The 20,778-nt window shown below is 37.5% G+C and overlaps 1 protein-coding gene across 4 annotated transcripts in view; it reads left to right on the top strand.

Moving 5' to 3' along the window:
- Nucleotides 1-20,778, top strand: part of LOC126353929 (uncharacterized protein C2orf42 homolog) — a 250,331-nt gene that overhangs the window by 140,251 nt on the left and 89,302 nt on the right. For all 4 annotated transcript variants that reach the window (XM_050003187.1, XM_050003188.1, XM_050003190.1 and 1 more), the window contains one exon: nucleotides 16,024-16,146. In XM_050003187.1, coding sequence (XP_049859144.1) covers nucleotides 16,024-16,146 — 123 coding nt within the window. The remainder of the gene's footprint in view (nucleotides 1-16,023; nucleotides 16,147-20,778) is intronic.

Genomic DNA, 20,778 nt, shown 5'->3' with positions numbered 1-20,778 from the left:
GGCTTTTTATTGTTATCACCAATGTGTACATAATGTTATGTAGCTATCAAAATTTCAAACTGTAGGTCTGTACCACTTGTCAAGAAATGAGAACTCCAAGGAACAGCCCTTATGTGGAAGGAAGGAGAGGACAGTAATGGTCTGTAACAACCAGTTTTTGCTTGCTCCTATGGCTAGAAAGCTTTTGTAAACCTTTACCGTTATGTTATTTGCTGGCCGAATGTTTATACAAAATAATGTTCACCATGGCAGCAGCTATCAGTCTTATTTACGCACACTAGACACAGTATCTTCTGAATGACAGAGTCAGTTGACTTGAACAGTTATTTAGTATGGTACAACACATCTCAAAATGAATCCACAAAACAGCCAAGACGTTAATGTGATGTTTCACAAACACACGGTAGATAAAGACACCATATGATGATGAGAAGACATGACTGATGTCATAATTTGGGATCAGATCATCATTAGTAATTAATATAATGTAATTATAATAGAGGGAAACATTCCACGTCGGAAAAAGATATATAAAAACAAAGATGATATGACTTACCAAACATGTGTATGTTTGTGTTTGTTTGTGTGTCTATCGACCTGCCAGCACTTTTGTTTGTTAAGTCACATAATGTAATTAAATAAATAAAAAAAATCTACTCACCAATTGACAGCAGAACATACACTCATAAAAGGAGAGACAAGCTTCTGGATCCAGTGGCTCTTGTTCAGGCTGAAGGGTTGAAAGGGAAGGAAGAAGGGTGAAGGAAAAGGACTGGAGAGGTCTAGGAAAATGGGTAGATTTTGGAAAATTCAGCCTCAACTGCAGGTCAGGGGAGAATTACCAGCTGGGATGAGAAGGAAAGATTGATACATCTAATTAATATAAATCAATTGCCAATACGGCACTAAGAGAGAAAAGACAAAAGTTTTGTGAGCTACAATCCTCCAGAGATGTCAACCATTCCTCAAGATTTTGAAAAAGATCAGAATTATTTGTGGGTAGTGAAATAATATCAGTTGCTGGTGTGCTGAAGAAAGTTTTTCTGGTGACAAAACCGTGAGGCATCAACCATACAATGGTGTAACATTTGTTTGGTATTACTGCCATTGAGGATCCATTTCTCCAAGCTACTGGAAAGGAATGGTTGAGAGAGGTACACCAAGTCATACAATTTCCTCTTCACCATGTAGCCTCTCTTACATGAAACTATGACTGTTAAATCATTGCCACAACATCTGAAGAGAACAGTTTGTGTCATTTCATGAATAGTAAAGGGACGAACATATTTTCTAGAGTACCTGTTTTAGGTTTCTGTAACTTGTGTATAAAGGGGTGGCAGTGGAATGGCTACTGCTGTAATAGATTGTTAGAATCAAGATGCTGTTTTTCTCATTTGGTTCTATTTTAAACCATTCCTACATAAATGACAAGTAATTTATGATGCTGTAAAATCATGAATGGAATACAAGTAAGAAAGAAAATTACTAATGTTGTAGAGTAAGTTCTGAGCATCTGGTAGACAGATCAGCTTTTGTTTAGCATTGTAGTTTGAAATATGCTCACTATTTTTATATACTTCAATTTAGTGTATTTCATGGCAGTACTCACTTTTCTGTGGATGATATTTTACTTTTTTGTGTTGGTTTCAGTTGTCTAGTGAAAGTATGATTCCATAATGCCATTTCGTCGACTGCGGAAATGTCCTGGTTCAATGCGTTTGCCTCACTTTGGGTGCCTCAAATACCATTTTTCCAAATGTGCTTCCTTCTTGATGTTTATATAAAAAAAAGTAGTAGAATAAATGATTTTTGCTGGTCACTTGCAAATTATTATAACTGGGACCTGTACATTGTTCTACCGTCACACACCGAGTGTTCACTGCAAATTAGCATAAAATAAGGCAAATTACAATTCACAAAAAATATTCTGACAAAAAATAAGAAAACATTTACAACCTCCCTCATTAGATTTGGTATTGACAAATCCGGTAGAAAATAACACAACTCCCAGATCCATAACAAGTTCCACTTTGTGTTGTTTCTTTCTGTTTTATGAAGATACTTCACCTCTGTTCATTATAATAACATAGGCGAATTGTTTCATCTATCAAAAGACTAGAATGTCACTTGACAAAGACATGTTTTGGGCCAGTTGTATCTGCATAATAACAAGTTACAAAACGATCCAGTGCAATCCGTTTGATGCGACAGTGGTCTGCAAAGCTGAGCAAGTCACTTTTGCTCGTGACTGGCTTATCCAACTCTGCAAACAAGCTTAAATGAGAAGATGGATCTGGAGGATGAAGTAAAAACTGAGGAAACGGGAATTTCTGCACATCTTCCAAGTGATAATGTTGGATAGCAATGATTTCAAAGCAAACAATACTTTGTAAAAGCTCTAAGACTACAACCTTTTGCAACTGCGGTAGACATTGTTTTGAACAACATCTGTTGTTTTGGAGTGTGTAATTAACATACTGATAACTTGTTTCATGTGCTGCCATTATCAGTGTAATGTAAAAAGTGTGTATCAGTAAATAACAGTAATAGTACTCCATCCAACACACATTTCTGATCTTTGCTTGTCTTTGCCAACCCCCCCCCCCCCCCCTCCCTCCCCTCCCCATGTTGCTTCTGTCACCTTTGTGTGAACTACTCCTTGATACTGTAACAAGTGACCTAATAATCTGTTCCTTGTTCTGTGTTCCATAATCTTTCTAGTACATATTCATTTCATTCTTTATCTGTCCAATTAATTTTAACACCCTTCTGTACCTGCATATTTTATTTATTTACAGTTTCCCCTTTTCAGATTCAGTTACACCTTAGTTTTGCTTATTTTGAACCTCTGTTTTGTGCTAAGTGTGTTGACCATTCCATTCAACATGTTACCTGGGCTGTAAGAACTATGTTGTATATGGATGTTTTCATTGGTATATGTTTCCCCTGAAACATATAAAATTAAAACAGGAAATAGGAGCCAAGGAAACACACCATATGAAACTTGTTTTATATGATTTGTTTCATTCACACATTACTTTAGAATGTGTGGAGCTCAAAGCTTGCTTTTGCCAGTATTCTGCATATTCAAATTAACACATCTAATTACTGTACAGCAATTGCAGCTTATTGTATAACACTTTATTCTCCTCTTGGTTTGTAGTTCATTGTTTCAACACCCACTTTCAAGCAAAGTACATACAGTTAACCCATTCAAAATTCTTTCAGTTGACAATTTCATAAAGAACATATCTCCCCAAAACATACAAATTCCTGCAGCAAAATAACCCTCCAAAACCTCTGTACATTGTAATAACATAGGCATGTTGTTGTATCTATAAAAATGACTAGAATATCACCATACAGAGACAACAGCGTAGCACACATCCATGACCCTCAAAATCCTTTCCTAAAAACAGAAAACAACTCATTTCTTATATATAATCTCATTTCACCATCACATTGGCTGCAAGCAACTACTGTTTGCATAATGTGGCCTTACTCTCACTGCTTCACCAAAAATCTTATCTCTAAACACCAAACACAAATACATAATAATATTAAAAAAAGGAAAATAAAGCAAACTATAAGCTAACCATAATCTACTATATACATTGGTACACATTCTAATTCATCTGCACCTGTCCCTCATTTCACTGCCTATTTCCCATTTCATCAGTGCCCAGAATGTCTTGGAAAAGTCAAGGCATTCTTAAACTGAATTTTCTTCCTGCACCCTTCAGCATTTATTTTCAGTACCTTTCCTTTATATTATATATTTGCCTCATATTTATTCAGAAAGTCCATCCAACACCAAATTTATGCTCAGATTTGGCAAGACAAGAAAAGCTTTATTAAACAATTCTCCACAGTTATTTACAACTAAAACTACGTATCTCCTTACTGGCTTGCTGTAATTTCCAGTAGCACTTTTTATTTTTACTCTTGTGACTGAAATTCAAATATTTCCTCATTCTTAATGTGCTCTTAAAATCCTGTGCTGTTTCACTAATCCTCATTTGAATCCATTTGTTCCTGGCTGTCCAGTAACTAGAATTAAAATGAACCTCCTCCTTAATGTCCCAAGGTTCAGCCAATAAAGGTGCCTGTCCCACTTCTTCGTTTATACTATTTGGAACAGAATTTACATCACTAGGATTAATGGTGTTACACTCAGCTTCCAATGCAAAAACATCATTATCTGCAGCAATCCCACCCACTGTGTATTACAAAATTACCAAGACCGCTGACTGCCAGACATAAAAGAAATGCAGCTATATTCTCCATATTACAAAAATACACATTCAACTGCCTGACCACAGTTAACTTCACACAAACACTAGATTCTGGCAATATTTGCCTCCACCCAACTTATATTTACTTCTGCTGAAATAGATTACATTTCATATAGTGCAATATTATTTTTATTGCAAACTACTCTCTCATTCTTAACATCACAACACACATTAGTTGCCCAGTCTCCATTGCTGATTTTGACTCATTATTTAACATAAATGCCAAACCAACATTATTTTTCTCTACATTCACAACACTGTTGTCTTCTTCATTAAATAGACCGTCGGTATTAATTTCTTCCCTTTACTTTTCTATTTCTCTGCAAAAATTTCTCCTTTAACCATTTTTTTATAATGCTGTTTAAATCAGCTTCCAAACAAATTGTTAATTTCCGTAACTGCCTCCATTTACATATCCTCTCTGCCCTACTTCTTTGCTTTTATTGTTACAAAAATCCCAACTATTCCGCATATAACCACTATTCCATCTCTTGCCCCTATGTCTCTTACTTTATGTATTGTTCCAGTGCAGACCCCAGTTGGAACAAATTTCAGTTTTCCAAATTCTGTCTCTTCTGTTGCCCTCAGTTATTCAGTTCTATTTTAATTCATTAATTGTGGTTCATTCTGGTAATTATATTCCCCCTGAACTCCTTTGATTCCTATTATCGCCACTTTTTTCCCTTTCCCCCTCTTTTCCCTCTCCAATAACACCAAGACTCTTGTCATTATTCTGTTCCTGTGGATTGTTCCCCCAACTTCTGTTATTTTTATTCTCATGGTAATTCCTTCGATAGTTTTGCTGATTATTAACCCAGAGCTTGGCTTACAGCACAGTGCCTGATCCATCCTCTAAAAGCCATGAAACTCTTCATAGAATCTGTACGTCAGTGTATTAACCTCCACTATAATTTCTCAGGTATCATTCTCCTTAATGTGAAAATTTCAGTAAGGATCACCAGCGCTCTATCTAAATGCACCAACTTTTGTAATTCCTCCTGCCAAATCTCTCTACATCTACATATATACTTTGCAAAGTACAGTGGGGAGCATAGTAGGAGATACATCCCATTGTACCAGTTACTAGGGTTTATTCCTGTTCCGTTCACATATAGAGCATGGGAAGAATGATTGTTAAATGCTTCTGTGCATGCAGTAATTATTCTAATCTTGTCCTCGTGATCCCTGTGTGAGCGATACGCAGGGGGTTGTAGTATATTTGTAGAGTAATCATTTAAAGCTGATTCTTCAAATTTTGTTAATAGACTTTTGTGGGATAGTTCACATCTATCTTCAAGAGTCTTCCAGTTATGTTCCTTCAGTATCTCTCTGATACAATCCCATGAATTAAACAAACCTGTGACCATTTGTGCTGCCCTTCTCTGTAAATGTTCAATATCCACTGTTTGGCCTACCTGGTATGGGTCTCACACACTTGAGCAGTATTCTAGAATGAGTTGTGCTTCCACTTTATTCTACTAATAAACAAAAATCTACCACCTGCTTTGCCAGGGCCTGGACCTATGTGATCATCCCATTTCATATCGCTACAAACTGTTACAGCCAGGTATTTGTATGAGTTGGCAGATTCCTACAGTGGTTCGTTGATATTATAGTCATAGGATACTACGTTTTTTCATTTTGTGAAGAGCAAAATTTTACATTTCTGGACATTTAGAGCAAGTTGCCAATCTCTGCACCATGTTGAAATGTTATCAAGAACTGACTGAATATTAATGCAGCTTCTGTCAGATAGTACTTTACTACAGATAACTGCATGATCTGCAAAAAGTCTGATTTTACTAATAATATTGTCTGTGAGGTCATTAAGATGCAACATGAACAGCAAGGGTCCCAACTTACTTCCTTGGGGATCACCTAAAGCTACTTCTAAGTCTGATGATGACTCACCATCCGAGATAACATGCTGTGCCTTCCCTACCAAAAAGTCGTCAGCCTGGTCGCAAATTTCACTTGATATACCATGTGATCATACTTTTGACAATAAGCACAGGTGCAGTACTGAGTCAAATGCTTCCTGAAAATCAAGGAATACTGCACCTACACGGTTGGCTTGATCCAAAGCTTTCAGTATGTCATGTGAGAAAAGTGCGAGCTGGGTCTCACATGCTCGATGTTTTCGAAATCCATGCTGGTTAACATTAATGATGCTGCTGCTGCTGATGATGATGATTTGTTTGTGTGCGCCCGACTGCACGGTTATCAGCACCCGTACAAATTCACAACTTTTGCTCAGTCCAATCTCACCACTTTCATGAAAGATGATGAAATGATGAGGACAACACCAACACCCCGTCTTCTCGAGGCAGATGAAAATCCCTGACTCCAGAGGGTATCGAACCCAGGACCCTGGGCTCGGGAGCGAGAACGTGACCCCGAGACCGTGAGCTGCGGACAGTTAGTATTGAGGCGGTCATTCTGTTAAAAATACTTCATTATGTTTGAGCTCGGCATATGTTCTAAAGATTCTACATCAAATTGATGTCAAGGATGTTGGACAGTAGTTTTGTGGGTCACTTCTACTGCTCTTCTTATAGATGGGCGTGACCTATGGCTTTTTCCAAAAGCTGGGCAAGGTTTATTTGTTTGAGGGATCTATGATAGATTATAGTTAGGAAAGGGGCTAACTCAGCCACAAATTCAATATAGAATCTAACAAAGATTCCACCGAGGAACCATTTCAGCTGTTTCTCAACACAATTGACACTAATACTCTTATAGTATATCCTTCCCCCTCCACTCCACTGTCTCCTCCCTGCACCCTCCACTTCGCCATCTCCTGCCTCCACCCCCACCCCCACCCCCCACCCCCCAACCCTCCCCCAATACACTGGTTGATGAAGAAACTCATTCCGTAACCTGCATTGCTTGACTTGGTCCACCAAGTATTCAAAAATAAATGTTCAGATATACCGTATGAAGTGGATTGAGCAGCACACTGATTTGCCCATGTCTTAGCAGGACCTTCTAATTACCTCTTAAAGAACTTATTTCTATTTTGGTCACTCATCCCTTCAAGAAAATAATCTTTGCAAGTTCCAAGGAAATCCACAGCCTGGTGTTTACCTTCGCCTGAAAACGTTTTTCCATTGGGTACCCTCCTGATAGGCCAGCCCACATTTCCAGAAGCACTGCATTATTCTAAATTGCTTACTCTACTATTTACATTATTAATTTCACTTTAATTTACAGCTGCCATGCTTATCACTTCTTTTCTTCGATTTCTAGCTGTGCTTGCCAATTCACCCATCAATAATGCTTTGGTTTCGTCACTGCTAGCCACAATATTTCTATTCAACAAAATCAGAGGTGGCCTTGTATTCACATTTCTTTTGTTACAAAACATCTTTCCTGAACCAGCTTCACCCCTTAATTCAGCCTCGGCTGTGTCAGTTCTGGCAAATTGTACCTCTCCAAACTTTACAGTTAAATTCCAGATTTGATCATTTATTCTCCCTCGGTTTTACCATCCTAATTATCTATTTTAATTCCTTTAGAACAATCTGTACTCTCAACTTTGCTACCTAAATTATTCATCTCAGTTTTACATTAAGTAATTATCCAACTCACCATTGCTCTCATTTTGCCTACCTTCAGTTGCTCTGGGCTCTCAGTCTCACTACAAGTAGCTGTGGATTCGCAGTCACTGTGTGCTGTTCCATTTTGTGGCTCCATTACTGTGGCTTGGAGCCTGGGCCTCTGCTTGGTACTGTTGTTGGTTGCTCCAATGTTCTGCGATAGGTTGTGTTTGGTTCGCTGATTTGGGTGAGGGGACCAAACATTGCAGTCATTGGTCTGGTACGTCATGCTGGGGAAGTAAGGCATGATGTGTTACAGCATGGTGCGGTATATGGTTCAGCAGTGGCGGCAGCAGTAGCAACTCCTGGCCTACTGGTCAGTGATCGGGCGGGCATCATGTGCTGATACTCCTGCTGGCTGTTTGCCACTTGGTGATTGTTGCATGTTGGTACTGCTTGTCACTTGGTAGCACATTTCTTGCAAGTTGCTGCACTGGCTTCACTCATAAATGTGCACTGCCTACCGAGTTAGTCCACTCAGAAATAATACCGGATCTGAGTCCCCAAAATGCAGTGGTACGGTGTCCTTTTTTTATTTATTAATTTTTTTTTGGGGGGGATGTGAAATGTTAATGTAGCGTTCACACTGGTTGTCTCGTTGCTTGTTATTGAAAAAGTAAATGACTAATGGTGAAGTTAACCAGTATTTTCACCAGAGGTAGACCTGAAAGCTCCCCATGCATCTGCATGAATGAAAATTGAATAAAGCAAGAAAAACACTGTTCATTGGGCCTCGTGATGCATGGCCAGATTTTAAAATATTAGCCCTGTCACTATCAAGGGGCCAACCAATGCATCCATTGCATTAACCCAAATGAAATCAGTTAGAAGTTTAATAAATATGCAGGCAGGAATTAGCAGCAAAATAATTTTCACTTTTCACAGATGGAATTTGGTGAAGAAAAATTAAATGCAACGTCCTTTCACACTATTTTGCAACAGTTTAGTATTTAAGTAATAATTATCAGTATGAAAACCTAAGTAAGTCAACCAGCAACACATGTTCGCTCAATCTTTGGAAAATCCCCAGAAAATATTAAGTGGATGAGCACATTTCTACATTGAATTTTTGTAATCGCGAACAAATAATATATCAAATGTATTTGCAGAACAATTCATGAAGGTTTAGACTGTGTCACCTAACCTGACGTTAGTCAGAGTCCTCATGCTGAAGAATGTTTCAAAGTCCTGGCAGTCATCACTCATGAAATATTTACAAGTCCATGACCAAAAACTTACAAAATATTTTGGCTTCACTCACAAGACAACTTCCAGCAATTCACAAGCCTTTCTGTTTGCCAGCTCCACTCCAACTGTGTACTGAAATCCAAGCCATAAGCCATCCTGCATGAAAATGGCCACCATTGCTTATACCTTGCACTGATTTGAGTCAAAGTTGTGCAAATATGACTTCAAAAAACATATATAATTTAGAGCAAATTTGACCAGCTTTTCAATGTTTCTTGTAGTTTTTGTGTAGCTTTAATGGATTTTCACACATAATGGTTTTGCCCATATGGACACTATTTTGCATCATTTTGTCACTAATAAATATGAAACAATTAAACTAGTTACAGTCATACATCTCCAGTGGTGCTGCACCTTCACTGTTTCATGTTTTATTTAATAGGAAATTCAGTTGTCCATATGCAGATTATACATTCTTGCCTATAATTTGAAATATGTAATATTCACAGAAACCTGTTAGAGCAGTTTAGTGGTCCTCACTGAGCCCTAACAATTTAAACTATAATTGAAAGAAAACAGCCGTCGGTCACTAATTTTTAATGAATTAACCGGGTTTCAACACTGCTACAAGTGTCTTCCTCAGAATTTAAAACAAAGAATGGTCTATAACATGGTCACAGAATTGTGACTAAAAATGTATGATATAGTAAGAGCTGCATCAGTCTATGACTGAAGACAACAACAACAACAACAACAACAACAGAGTATAAGTTCGGAATCATCATGAAAGACTGGCAGTACTTACATCTCATTTATAAAATAATAAATATGCCAAAAGAGCATTAGTCACAAATATATTTAAGATAATAAAAACTGTGATGTAAACTGAGTCCGTTTACAACCTGCACCACGCAAGTAACAAGCAGCCCTTAGTGGCTCACCATCACTAATGCCCTATTGGCATATTTATTATTTTATAAATGACATATAAGTACTGCCAGTCTTTCACGATGACTCTGTACTTATACTCTAGATCATACATTTTTAGTCATGATTCTGTGAACATGTTATGAACCATTCTTTTTTTAAATTCTGAGGAAGACACTTGTAGCAGTGTTGAAACCCGGTTAATTCGTTAAAAATTAGTGACCGAGGGCTGTTTTCTTTCAATTTTAACTATTCACGGTCTCTGAATGTGCAGCCATGTACAAAATTTTGGAATTTACACTATATTTGTCTGAATCACTTAAGGCATTATTGAATTATTTTATATCCAAAACACTAAATATTTAATAACTCATAAACTAAATTTCATAGTGAGGACACATCAACATTCACATGTATGTCTAGTTTTTGTCTTTAAAACCATTTGATTGATTTCTCTGTTACTGGTTTGGTTTAGTTTTTATTTACAGTTTTCAATTTTCATATATTCTTTCTTCAGTTAGTTTGGCCATGGTGGCTATCCTCTGCAGTTCATCCAAATGATAAGGTTTACCACACCATGTGGCTACATAGCCAGTTGACCTGTAGTGGTGACAACGGTAAGTAGCGGTCGAAAGAAACCGATCACAGATGTTAGGCAGTTAGCTTGGACCTCGGTCAACGTAACCTCATTCAGACATTACTTGATTTGTGTCTGCATCACAAAGTTGTACTTGATTGAAAATGTCAGTTTACGAGCCTAATTCTCGTCATTTTTGGGAGGTGTTACTATTTGCTTCAATATGTAGAAAACAATGGCTGAGTCCCATGGAATGCTCTCAAGTACGCTATTTGTGTAAGAACATGATGTGAGTGGTTTCAACACTTCAAGAATGGAGATTTTAATGTCATAGACTGGCATAGTGGTGGAAGAGAGAATGTTTTTGAAGATGCAGAATTGGAGTCATTGCTGAGTGAAGACTCATGTCAAACTCAAGAAGAATTGGCATGATTAGTGGGAATGACACAGCAAGCCATTACAAAACATCTCAAGGCTATGGGCATCATTCAGAAAGAAGGACCTTGCAGTCCCTTGTGAGCTGAAACCAAGAGATGTTGAACGACATTTGTGTGTTTGTAAACAGTTGCTTCAGAGGCTAAAACGGAAGGGATTTCTGCATCGCATTGTGTCCGGGGATGAAAAATGGGTTCATTACGATGAAAAATGAGTTCATTACAATAACCCTAAATGCAAAAAATCATGGGAATATCCCGGCCATGCTTCCACATCAATGGCCAAACCGAATATTCGCAGCTCCAAGATCATGCTTTGCATTTGGTGGGACCAGCTCGGAGTTGTGTACTATGAGGTGTTAAAACCAAGTGAAACAATCACATGTGCTCTTTATCGAATGCAATTAATGTGATTAAGCAGAGCATTAAAAGACAAACTGCCGCAATACAGCGAGAAGCACAATAAAGTGATTTTGCTGCACAACAACCCTTGACCCCACGTTGCAAAAGAGGTCAAACATAGTTGGAAACGTTAAAATGGGAAGTCCCACCCCATCCACGGTATTCTCCAGACATTGCTCCCTCTATCACCTGTTTTGATCAATGGTGCAAGGCCTGACTGACCAACACTTTCGATCTCATCAATAAGTCACAAATTGGATTAATTCGTGGATTCTTTCAAAAGATGAACAATTTTTTCAATGTGGGGTTCATACACTGCCTGAAAGATGGGAGAAAGTGGTGGTCAGCGATGGAAAATACTTTGAATGATACATGAGTAACCAATTTGTTTCATTAAAGCCTCAAATATTGGGGGAAAAACGGCGGAAGCAAAGCTGTACACCTTGTATGTTCCACAAATTTCCATCCTTGAAGTTAAATAATGCAAAGTATAGCATGCTTGCATCAATATTATTTTAGCAATGTATAAAAATGTATCATTTTTCACTAAAATGCCTATAATGAGAGATTTTTCACCCACCCCCAGGTCATGTGTAACTGTTATTTAATAGTGACCTGCAACGCTGTCCAGGCAAAGCCAGATAATACAGCTAGTTAACCATAATTTTGCTAAGTTTCTAGAGTAAGTGGGAGGGCAGGAAAATAAATTAATATATGTGGCAACAAAGAAATTCTGCATTTTTGCTTTGTTGTACAGTAAGCATTCTCTTACATTCACTGACTCAGCTGTTGAATCAAAGTTATGGCTCAGTGATTTCAACAATGCCGTGATGATTCTGTACAGTCGCAGTTGCAGTGTAAGACTACTCTTTGTTATATTAGTTCTCTAGTGAGAAAATATAAAAGATACACCTGGCTTCTAGTGCTTATGTTGGACACATGTCTATACACAACATTTTGTTTAAGGCACCTTGTTTTCTAATGAAGAGATAGCCCATGATTTATTTCATGGTGCTTCACTGTTACATTTTTGGGCAACATGACAGACAAATTGTAAAATGACTAACATATTCAGCATTTTTGTGTTCACTTCTATCTCAGACCTAGACTGTTGAGGAGAAGTAAAAATACATTTTTTTAGTGGTCTGGTTATAACCATCAAACTATAAATATTTCATATTTGTCAAATATTTACATGTTTTGTGTTTATCATTGTCACATTATTATTGTTGTTGTAATTGAAATTTTTATGTAGTTTATTTTTCCACACTTGTCTCTATGGTCAAATTGTTATGAACTCCATCCAGTTCAAATGGCAGCTGTTCATGCACAAAACTTACGAAACCTATATTCAGCTGATCCTTGAGTTCTGCTTGTCAGTCTGCACACCTTAATATTCATAGAAAATTGAAATTTCAGTAACGTGCCTCATCAGAAGTTTGTTTGGTAAGCATGAGATGGATCACATATATACCTATCCAGCTCTGGTGGCAGACATTACAAGAGAGGTATTATGTATCAGAGAGGTTTACTTTAAAATGAAAACATACACACTTAAGACAAAAAGAAATGTTACGCCATGAAGGAATTATCCGAATAGGATGGGAATCAGTTGAGATGATGATGTCTAAGTACAGACGAACATCATCACTACTGGTTATTGGGCCGTACGGCAGGCGACAATCAGGTTGGTATCCTACTGCGAACCAGGATGTCTCCAGACATTTCTTCAGCCTGGATTCTCATTGACTGTAGTAGAATTGTCTTCAGTGATAAGTCTTGCTTCAAATTGAGTCCCAGTGACCAGCAGAGTAGTGTCTGGAGCTGACCCCAACATTCGTAAGATACCAACTTCTTGGTCGCCCTCTGTAGGGCCTGACAACAGAGAGTAATGGTATAGGGTGCCATTTCATTTCACAGCAAGACCCCTCTGGTTGTCACCCGCGACATCCTTATAGTGCAGCAGTACATCGACAAAATGTATGACCACTTTTTTGCGCTTTGTGGTAATCCAACCTGGGTTTACTTTGAAGCAAGGTAATGCTCGCCGGTGCAGAGGGAGAGTTTCCACTGTTTGTCTTCTTGCTTTCCAAATCCTTCCTTCACCAGCAAGGTTACTGGAACTCTCCTCTGCCGAATAACTGCTTGCATTAGGACCAAAGGTGGACCAATGCATTATTGACTTGCTCAATTTGTGAATCTTTTTCTCTTGAATAAATCATGCAATTTTTCAGAAATTGTAGTCGTTTGTTTGTCTGTACTTGTGCTCCCATGTACCGGTTTCTGTCTCATTCACATAATTCCTTTGCGGTGCTGACAGTCCTTGTTGAACATCAGCCATAGAAATGACAGTACTACATAGTGTATTTTTTGCAAAATGCCGCTTGTGGAGTGTAGATGCAGGTGCCAAATAACTAGCCTTCTTATTGTGAAATTTGGTACACAATGGTGGCTGAAAAACAGAAGAATTGTCAAGAAATGGCTACAGTTGAAACACTGAGGAAACACTCGCAGTCCTCACCTGGTTAGGTGATGTTTACTGTATTTTGATATTGTTGTAGTGTCTTCTGACAAAATATGTAAAAAGATAGACAGAATATTACTGTACAATGTTATAAAAAGGTATTGGCAAAGTGTGATGCTAAATATCAAATGAAATAGATGAGATATTGCTGAAAAAGCTATTTTAATCCTTTGTGGAAATGCTCTGTGCCTCCATTCTATTCAGTCACTCTGTGCTCCTTTGTTTGAGCAAAGGCTGTGATATCTTGTCCTGTCTCCCATATTACACAGAAATGACATATATTACTTATTTTAAATTCTAGTCCTGAAAGAACCGTTCCCGTTTTTTAGTTTCATAGTCAAACGTTGTAGTAAGATATATTATGCATAGTCAAGGAATGTGGATAAAAATAACTGTGACCAAATTTGGCAAAGAAGGGCTAACAAATACACACAACTTAGGATTTTTTTTTTTTTTTTACACGCAGGTGTACCTATGTTTTGAATGTGTGATGTATCAAGTTAACCAACTGAAATTCTGTTTGTAAGAAAACTCTTTATCTGCATCTCTCTTTGAATTATGTTAACCTTTTACAGTATTTTGCTGTTTTACTACACAAGGTGTTATTGCATAGTATATTTTGACACAATTTCCAAAACACCAACACATCTACATAAAATAGAGTAGAAGACAATGCAGAATGTTTTTACAAATGAAAGAATATCAACATTATTTTTTCTCTACAGGAAAACTAAGTTGCATATGACACATTCTCCAGCCAAAACAAAACTATCTCGATATATCACTGATATTACTTTAACTGTTTACATAGGCCTATAAATTTAGTCATATTTTCGATATGTTTTGCTGTGAAGGTGTGCCTATAAGCATGCTATAATATTTTATATACAATTAGCTGAAAACTAGAAAAGTAAAACTATATTAAAATGGATGACAGTTCAGAATATCTGTTGAAGTTGACATTTTTGGCTAGCAAATAGTATTAAGTTAGGTATCCTTGCAGCATCATTCAATGGTTTTAACATCATGGCAGTGCAACATAATCTCATAAAGTATTTGTTTCTTTCGAGGAGTCAGGTTGGAGATAATGCTGTTGGTGACTGGAATGTTCCCATCTATATCGAGAATAGTGCTGACATTTTAAGAATCTTTTATTTATGTATCTTTTCTATTTTCTATGTGCACTAAATTTATTCTGTGTACATGCAGTCAAATAAATTTTGCTTGAAATTACTGGTTGTACTGGAAGGGAGGCCCAGTTATCGAGTACTGTACTTTGTTTCTTTAAACGTCACCAAGTCAGTATGGGTGTAGTCTACTGAGAAAAGGAATAAAGGACTTGGGTGAGAAAATTGTTAACAGTATTTACAGGATGGTTCCGTAGTGATGTTACAAACTTATGGATGACGGAGAAGGGTAAGTGTATAATTTGGGTGAGGGACCCTGGTCTAGGAATGACCAAGTTAAAAGATATAAGCAAAAATCATTCTGATACCTCTGACAGTGGAAAATGTGTACTGTTACTGTTGTTGTGAAGACTGTAGGGTAGGCAACTTTCAGAGGCAGTAGTATGGACCAAAACAAGAAAAAGAGTGTGGTAAACATGCACACTTCAAGAGCTATGAGCACTTGTTCATCTTTGATACTGTGAAACACATCTCTTCTACTGAACGAGTGTCCATAGCTCTTTTAGGTATGCATTTTAAACGACATGTTTACTAGACTTTCTTTTGTTTTGGTGCATACTACCAAAATTGAATGTCGGTTACCCTAATATCTTAGCAACAACAATACTAGTACATCTATTCCACTGTCAGAAGTAACAGAACATTTGTTCACTTATAACTTTCAATTCAGCTGTTTCTGGACGAGGGGCCCTTACTCAAATTGATACAGTTACCTTTCTCCGTCATCCCAGAAAGTTTGTAACTTCATCATGGAATCAACCAGTATGTGCCTATGCATAGAATCTACAAGTTTCAAGAAGGAATTTGTTATTGTTTAAATAAACATTGTCAGTTAAAAGTTGTTATGCCCTGTAAATGTTGCCAAATTTATATTGTGCTCAAATTTCCAGGTACATAGTTTGGATGTACTTCAATCTGACCCTGTCGAAGTACAGATACGTGATATTGACGCAGTTGGAGAGCTGACATTTACTGAGACAAGTTTACTAGGTGACACCACTGCTCCACTTGAGGTGTGTTATTGCTAATAATGTGTTTGGTGATTAAAATCCCATTTCAAATAAAAGAAATGCTTGAAATGTAAGAGTCTTTTGCTACTTAGTTTGTAAACTATTTTTTGTGCATTTTATTTTAACTGTGAAAAGGTAGACATTTGAAATATACTTGAAATTTCAGATTGTAATATGTGAAGTGACAAAATTTCACATACTGCATTTTAACACAACATTTTTTGTCTACATGTCAATCTATACAAATAACACTGGGAAAAAACATCCATGGAAGTCTCTTATTATTGGCTTCTATATTACTGTAACTTTTCTTATGCTGAGAATAACTTGAGCACTGATGTATTAAATCCTTAGTAATTGAGCTGAATTGTGTTTAATAAAACCACTCTCCATAATTCATAATATCTCTCCCTCTCCACTCCCCATCCCCTCACACACATGGATGCGTGCACAAACCCCCCCCCCCCCCCCCCCCACACACACACACACAAAATCACCATACACCAGACCCCCGCATCCCTCACCACAGCGCACCACACATATTGTCTTGAAGTGAGAACTGAAACTAAGAAAACTTTACTGCTGATAAAGTTCTTGAATAATAAATCAGTTTAATCTAAACTGTAGTCCTGGTGGACACTGCAAAATATTGATTGTTTTGTAATGGGAAGTGAATTTGCTAAGTTTGAACAATTTATGTTATTGCTTTGTAGGTTGAAAAACTGCCAATTGGTTTTAAGAATGATGACCATGTTAAATACCATTCCATTTAGCGATTATAGTGGTTAACAATACATGAGACAGAAAAATTGCAAAAAGCTTTTAATTGATGAAATAGAAAAGGCTAAAACATGGTTGACTGAGGGACAAATGAGAAAACGCAAGGAATGGTGTAGCGTAATGGCCTTGTTAAACACCATTCTTTAGCAGAAAAAGGCAAAAGAAAAGGTGACATTTTTCCAAAGAAAGGGAGGTAAAAGACGTCATTTCGCATCCTGAATCCAGAGAGAGAGAGAAGGTATGAGAGAATCCAGAACACAAGAATCACATCTGAAATTTACATTCAGAATTACAGTTATAATCTGGTGAAGTGCCACACGTGAAAGATGGGAGATAAACTTGTGAGATATCACAGGGAATTGTAAATATAAGCTAAAGGAGATGAGTGAAGGATGGGATTCTTATTTGGGGAGGGTGGAGGTGAAGATATCATGAGAATTAAAGAAACAAAATGACAAGAATAAGTGCTCAACAATAATATTGGAACAGACAGAGAGACAGAAAGCAGCACTTAAGTAGAAAAGCGGAGGAAGGAAAACTGTAAAGAAGAATTGAGGACCATTGTGGAAAGTAGTTGATGTAAATTAAAAACTGATATGACAGGAGCCAACTGAACATTTGGGAATTGGGTCTTATCCCAGTGGTAAGATAACCAGCCAAATATATATGTTATCTGATGCCTGAATGTGGCAACAAAACCTTGTCCCCTCAACAGCTGGATTCCTCTCATCCATGGGTCTGAGTGACCCACCCGTCCTTTTTATCATCCCCACCTTACGCCTGTCTCTTCCCTGAGAAATGAACTAATAGTTCCAAAAGCTTACTTTTACAAGTGACTTCTACCAGTACTAAGTATTCTGCCTACTATTCCAATAGTGACCATCAATTCTGTCTCATAATTTTAAGGATTTCTCAGTGTATCTTTCCTTTGTTCCAACAAAATTATGCTGTGTTTGTACTTTGTTTGTAACTTTTCACAGCATCCCTTCATTTATTCCAATATTTAATTAATACAATTCAAATTTTACTGTTCTAACTCTGCTTTGTTTTCACATAAGAGTTGAGAGTACATAAAAGTCTAGAATAATTTGCTAGAAATATTGTCCAAGGGTGCACTCACTGTTAATTTTAATCCGACACAGAAGCTAAGTGTACATACCGTGTCATTGAAAGTTGTTTTGAAAGGTGTGATGTTTGTAGTTTTATCTTGAAAATATGAAAGGGAGGAAAAATCATTTCACAAATGATTTTTAAATAAAACCTGTTTTTTCTGTCTTAAGTTGCAGTGTTTCTTTTCATTTCACAATTTCATAAGAAATGCTTTCATTCTGCTACATCAAAATATTGTTTGGCTACCTATGTTCATATAATTGTTTTGTTAAATGTAACATCTATGAATCTTAAAAGTATAAGTCCTATGTTCCATAAAACCCAAGAAGTCTTTAAAAAGACGCTCAAAACATTTTAAAATAGTAATTTATGATAACAAGTAACATCTGTTATAGTAATACTGATACACTTTGAAAGGCATCTTTTCATTCCCTTGTTGGATAGCCTGTTAAGGCCACCTGGTGATTTGAAGACAGATGTGGCAATTCATGAAGGTGATAAGTCCATTCACAAATGACCTGCTCGGGGGACAAAATGGTAAGCGCCAAAATCATAGTTTCGAGATACAGCGCATCTAAAGTTTCAATTGATCTGCAAATCTGAATAATTTTTTTTGAACAGTCCTTTTATTCTGTAGTGATTCTAACATCTATCTTCTACTATACAGACATAAATGAAACTCAGAACTGACTAAAACAAATGAAATATACAAAAATTATTACATTACCATACACCATTAACAACACTTTACTGAAACTGCAAAATCATTCATCACTCTCATTACTAATGTCTTTTTCATCCGAAACTGTTGGCTTTAGTGACAGGAAAAATCCACGGTGGACAGGAGGTATGTAATTTAGGAGCGACAGGACGTCAGCAACTTTCTTCTTTTCAATAAGCCTTGGCCCATTGTATTTAAGTTGAAGCGTAGGAACTGGTCCTTGCCTTCCATGTTTCCTGAAGCTTATTTCATGCCAAATGTCATGACAAAATGTCTCGCTGATGAATAACAGGGTGTATACGACCCGGGACAACCGGGAGATCCGGGAAAAACCTGGGAATTTATTCATCCAGGAGAAAACCGGGAAAAACCTGGGAATTTTTTAGAATTCTGGGAAGTTTTCATTGTTTTTGTTTTCAGTTAAATTTTTGTAATTTTGACTATCAAGAACCGATACTCTAACAAAAGATATTACTGTATACCACTATTTCAGAATAATGCTGCAACAATAAAACATGAACGAGAGAAAAAAACGAAAATAAAACTTAAATTGCAAAGGAAATGCGCCAATATACAGCAACAAAACACAGTGCTCATACAAGCGTCTGCCAACAGCACAATGTGTCAAATGTTTTAGGAAGACTATGCAATGTTCCGTAACAACAAATTGCCTCCAATGAACATGACGTCACAACTGTTTACGTTAGATTCATTGTAGCAGTTACGAGCGGGATCATGCGCATGTGCAGTTGAGTTGTACCTTCTCCCACTTCTGGCTACAGAAATGTGACTGTTGGCTGTGTAACCAGCGCAGCAAGCAGCTGGATGCTACTGGGAAAAATTTTACTGGAGCGCCCAAGCTGCCAGATTCTTGCATGCACAGCAGGCCCAGTTCTAGGAGGGGGTGGGGGCAAATTCATACTATTGAGGGGGGGGGGGGGCGAACGTGTTTCACAAAGCGACTAGCATCCAGTGCGCGTTAGTCTATTGATTATTCAAGGGGAATCCTTGCCGCATGTCAAAAAAGGGGCTATATGAGCTGAGCGTAGTAAGACCAAACGGAATGAGTGACAACCGTTGTCTGATTGTGTGGTTGATTGGGTTTGCGAATGACGAACTTTGTTGTAATTACTAGCTAAATCCATAGATTCAGAATGGCTCTGAGCACTATGGGACTTAACATCTGAGGTCATCAGTCCCCCTAACTAACCTAAGGACATCACACACATCCATGCCCGAGGTAGGATTTGAACCTGCGACTGTAGCTGTCGCGCAGTCCAGACTGCACGCCTAGAACCGCTCGGCCACACCGGCCGGCCATAGATTCAGACTACAGGAGTGGAAATAAACGAATAACAGGTAAGAAAGATTACGTATTACCTTCTCGGTGCATCTAAGAAAATGAAATTTTAACAGGAAATTTTTGGCCAGCTTGCTATACTACTAAGGGCCAGTTGTACAGTCTCCGGCTAGCAGCTGCTTTAAATTCTATTCTGGAAGAAGTGCAGAAAATGCGTTGTACGAACATGTAGCAACGCCTAACCGGAGATTAATCGTGGGATAACTAAACCGGTGATTCTGGCAGAGTTAGTGGAGTTAACCTGCGAATAGCAGGAATAACTACAGAATTAGTGGTAATAAGACTGTTTGTTATAACGAGGAAGGAGAAGAAACGGGGACATCACTTAAATTATGGAACAATATGACAATTCCAAGTTTGTATAAAAATTTCGTACTACTACTTTTCGATCTCGTACTTGAGAAACTGGAATGTACGAATGAAGTGCGAAACTATTTCCAAACATAAGGCTTTTTGCTTGTAGTAGGACTAATAGGCATTTGATTTTGGTACTTTGTGAATTATATTCTGTCGTTACAAAAAAAGACCGTTTGTGCCAAAACAGTCTCGTTTATTTGGTGTGTATTACAATTGTTGCAGTATTAGAAAGGCCTATTTTGCTTTATCTAGCAGAGAGTGACATAATAGATGTAATCATATTGGGAAACCACACCAGTCTTGGGTC

The sequence above is a fragment of the Schistocerca gregaria genome, chromosome 3, assembly GCF_023897955.1.
Source record: "Schistocerca gregaria isolate iqSchGreg1 chromosome 3, iqSchGreg1.2, whole genome shotgun sequence".
Taxonomy (NCBI): domain Eukaryota; kingdom Metazoa; phylum Arthropoda; class Insecta; order Orthoptera; family Acrididae; genus Schistocerca; species Schistocerca gregaria.
This window is presented reverse-complemented; position numbering and strand designations above follow the sequence as displayed.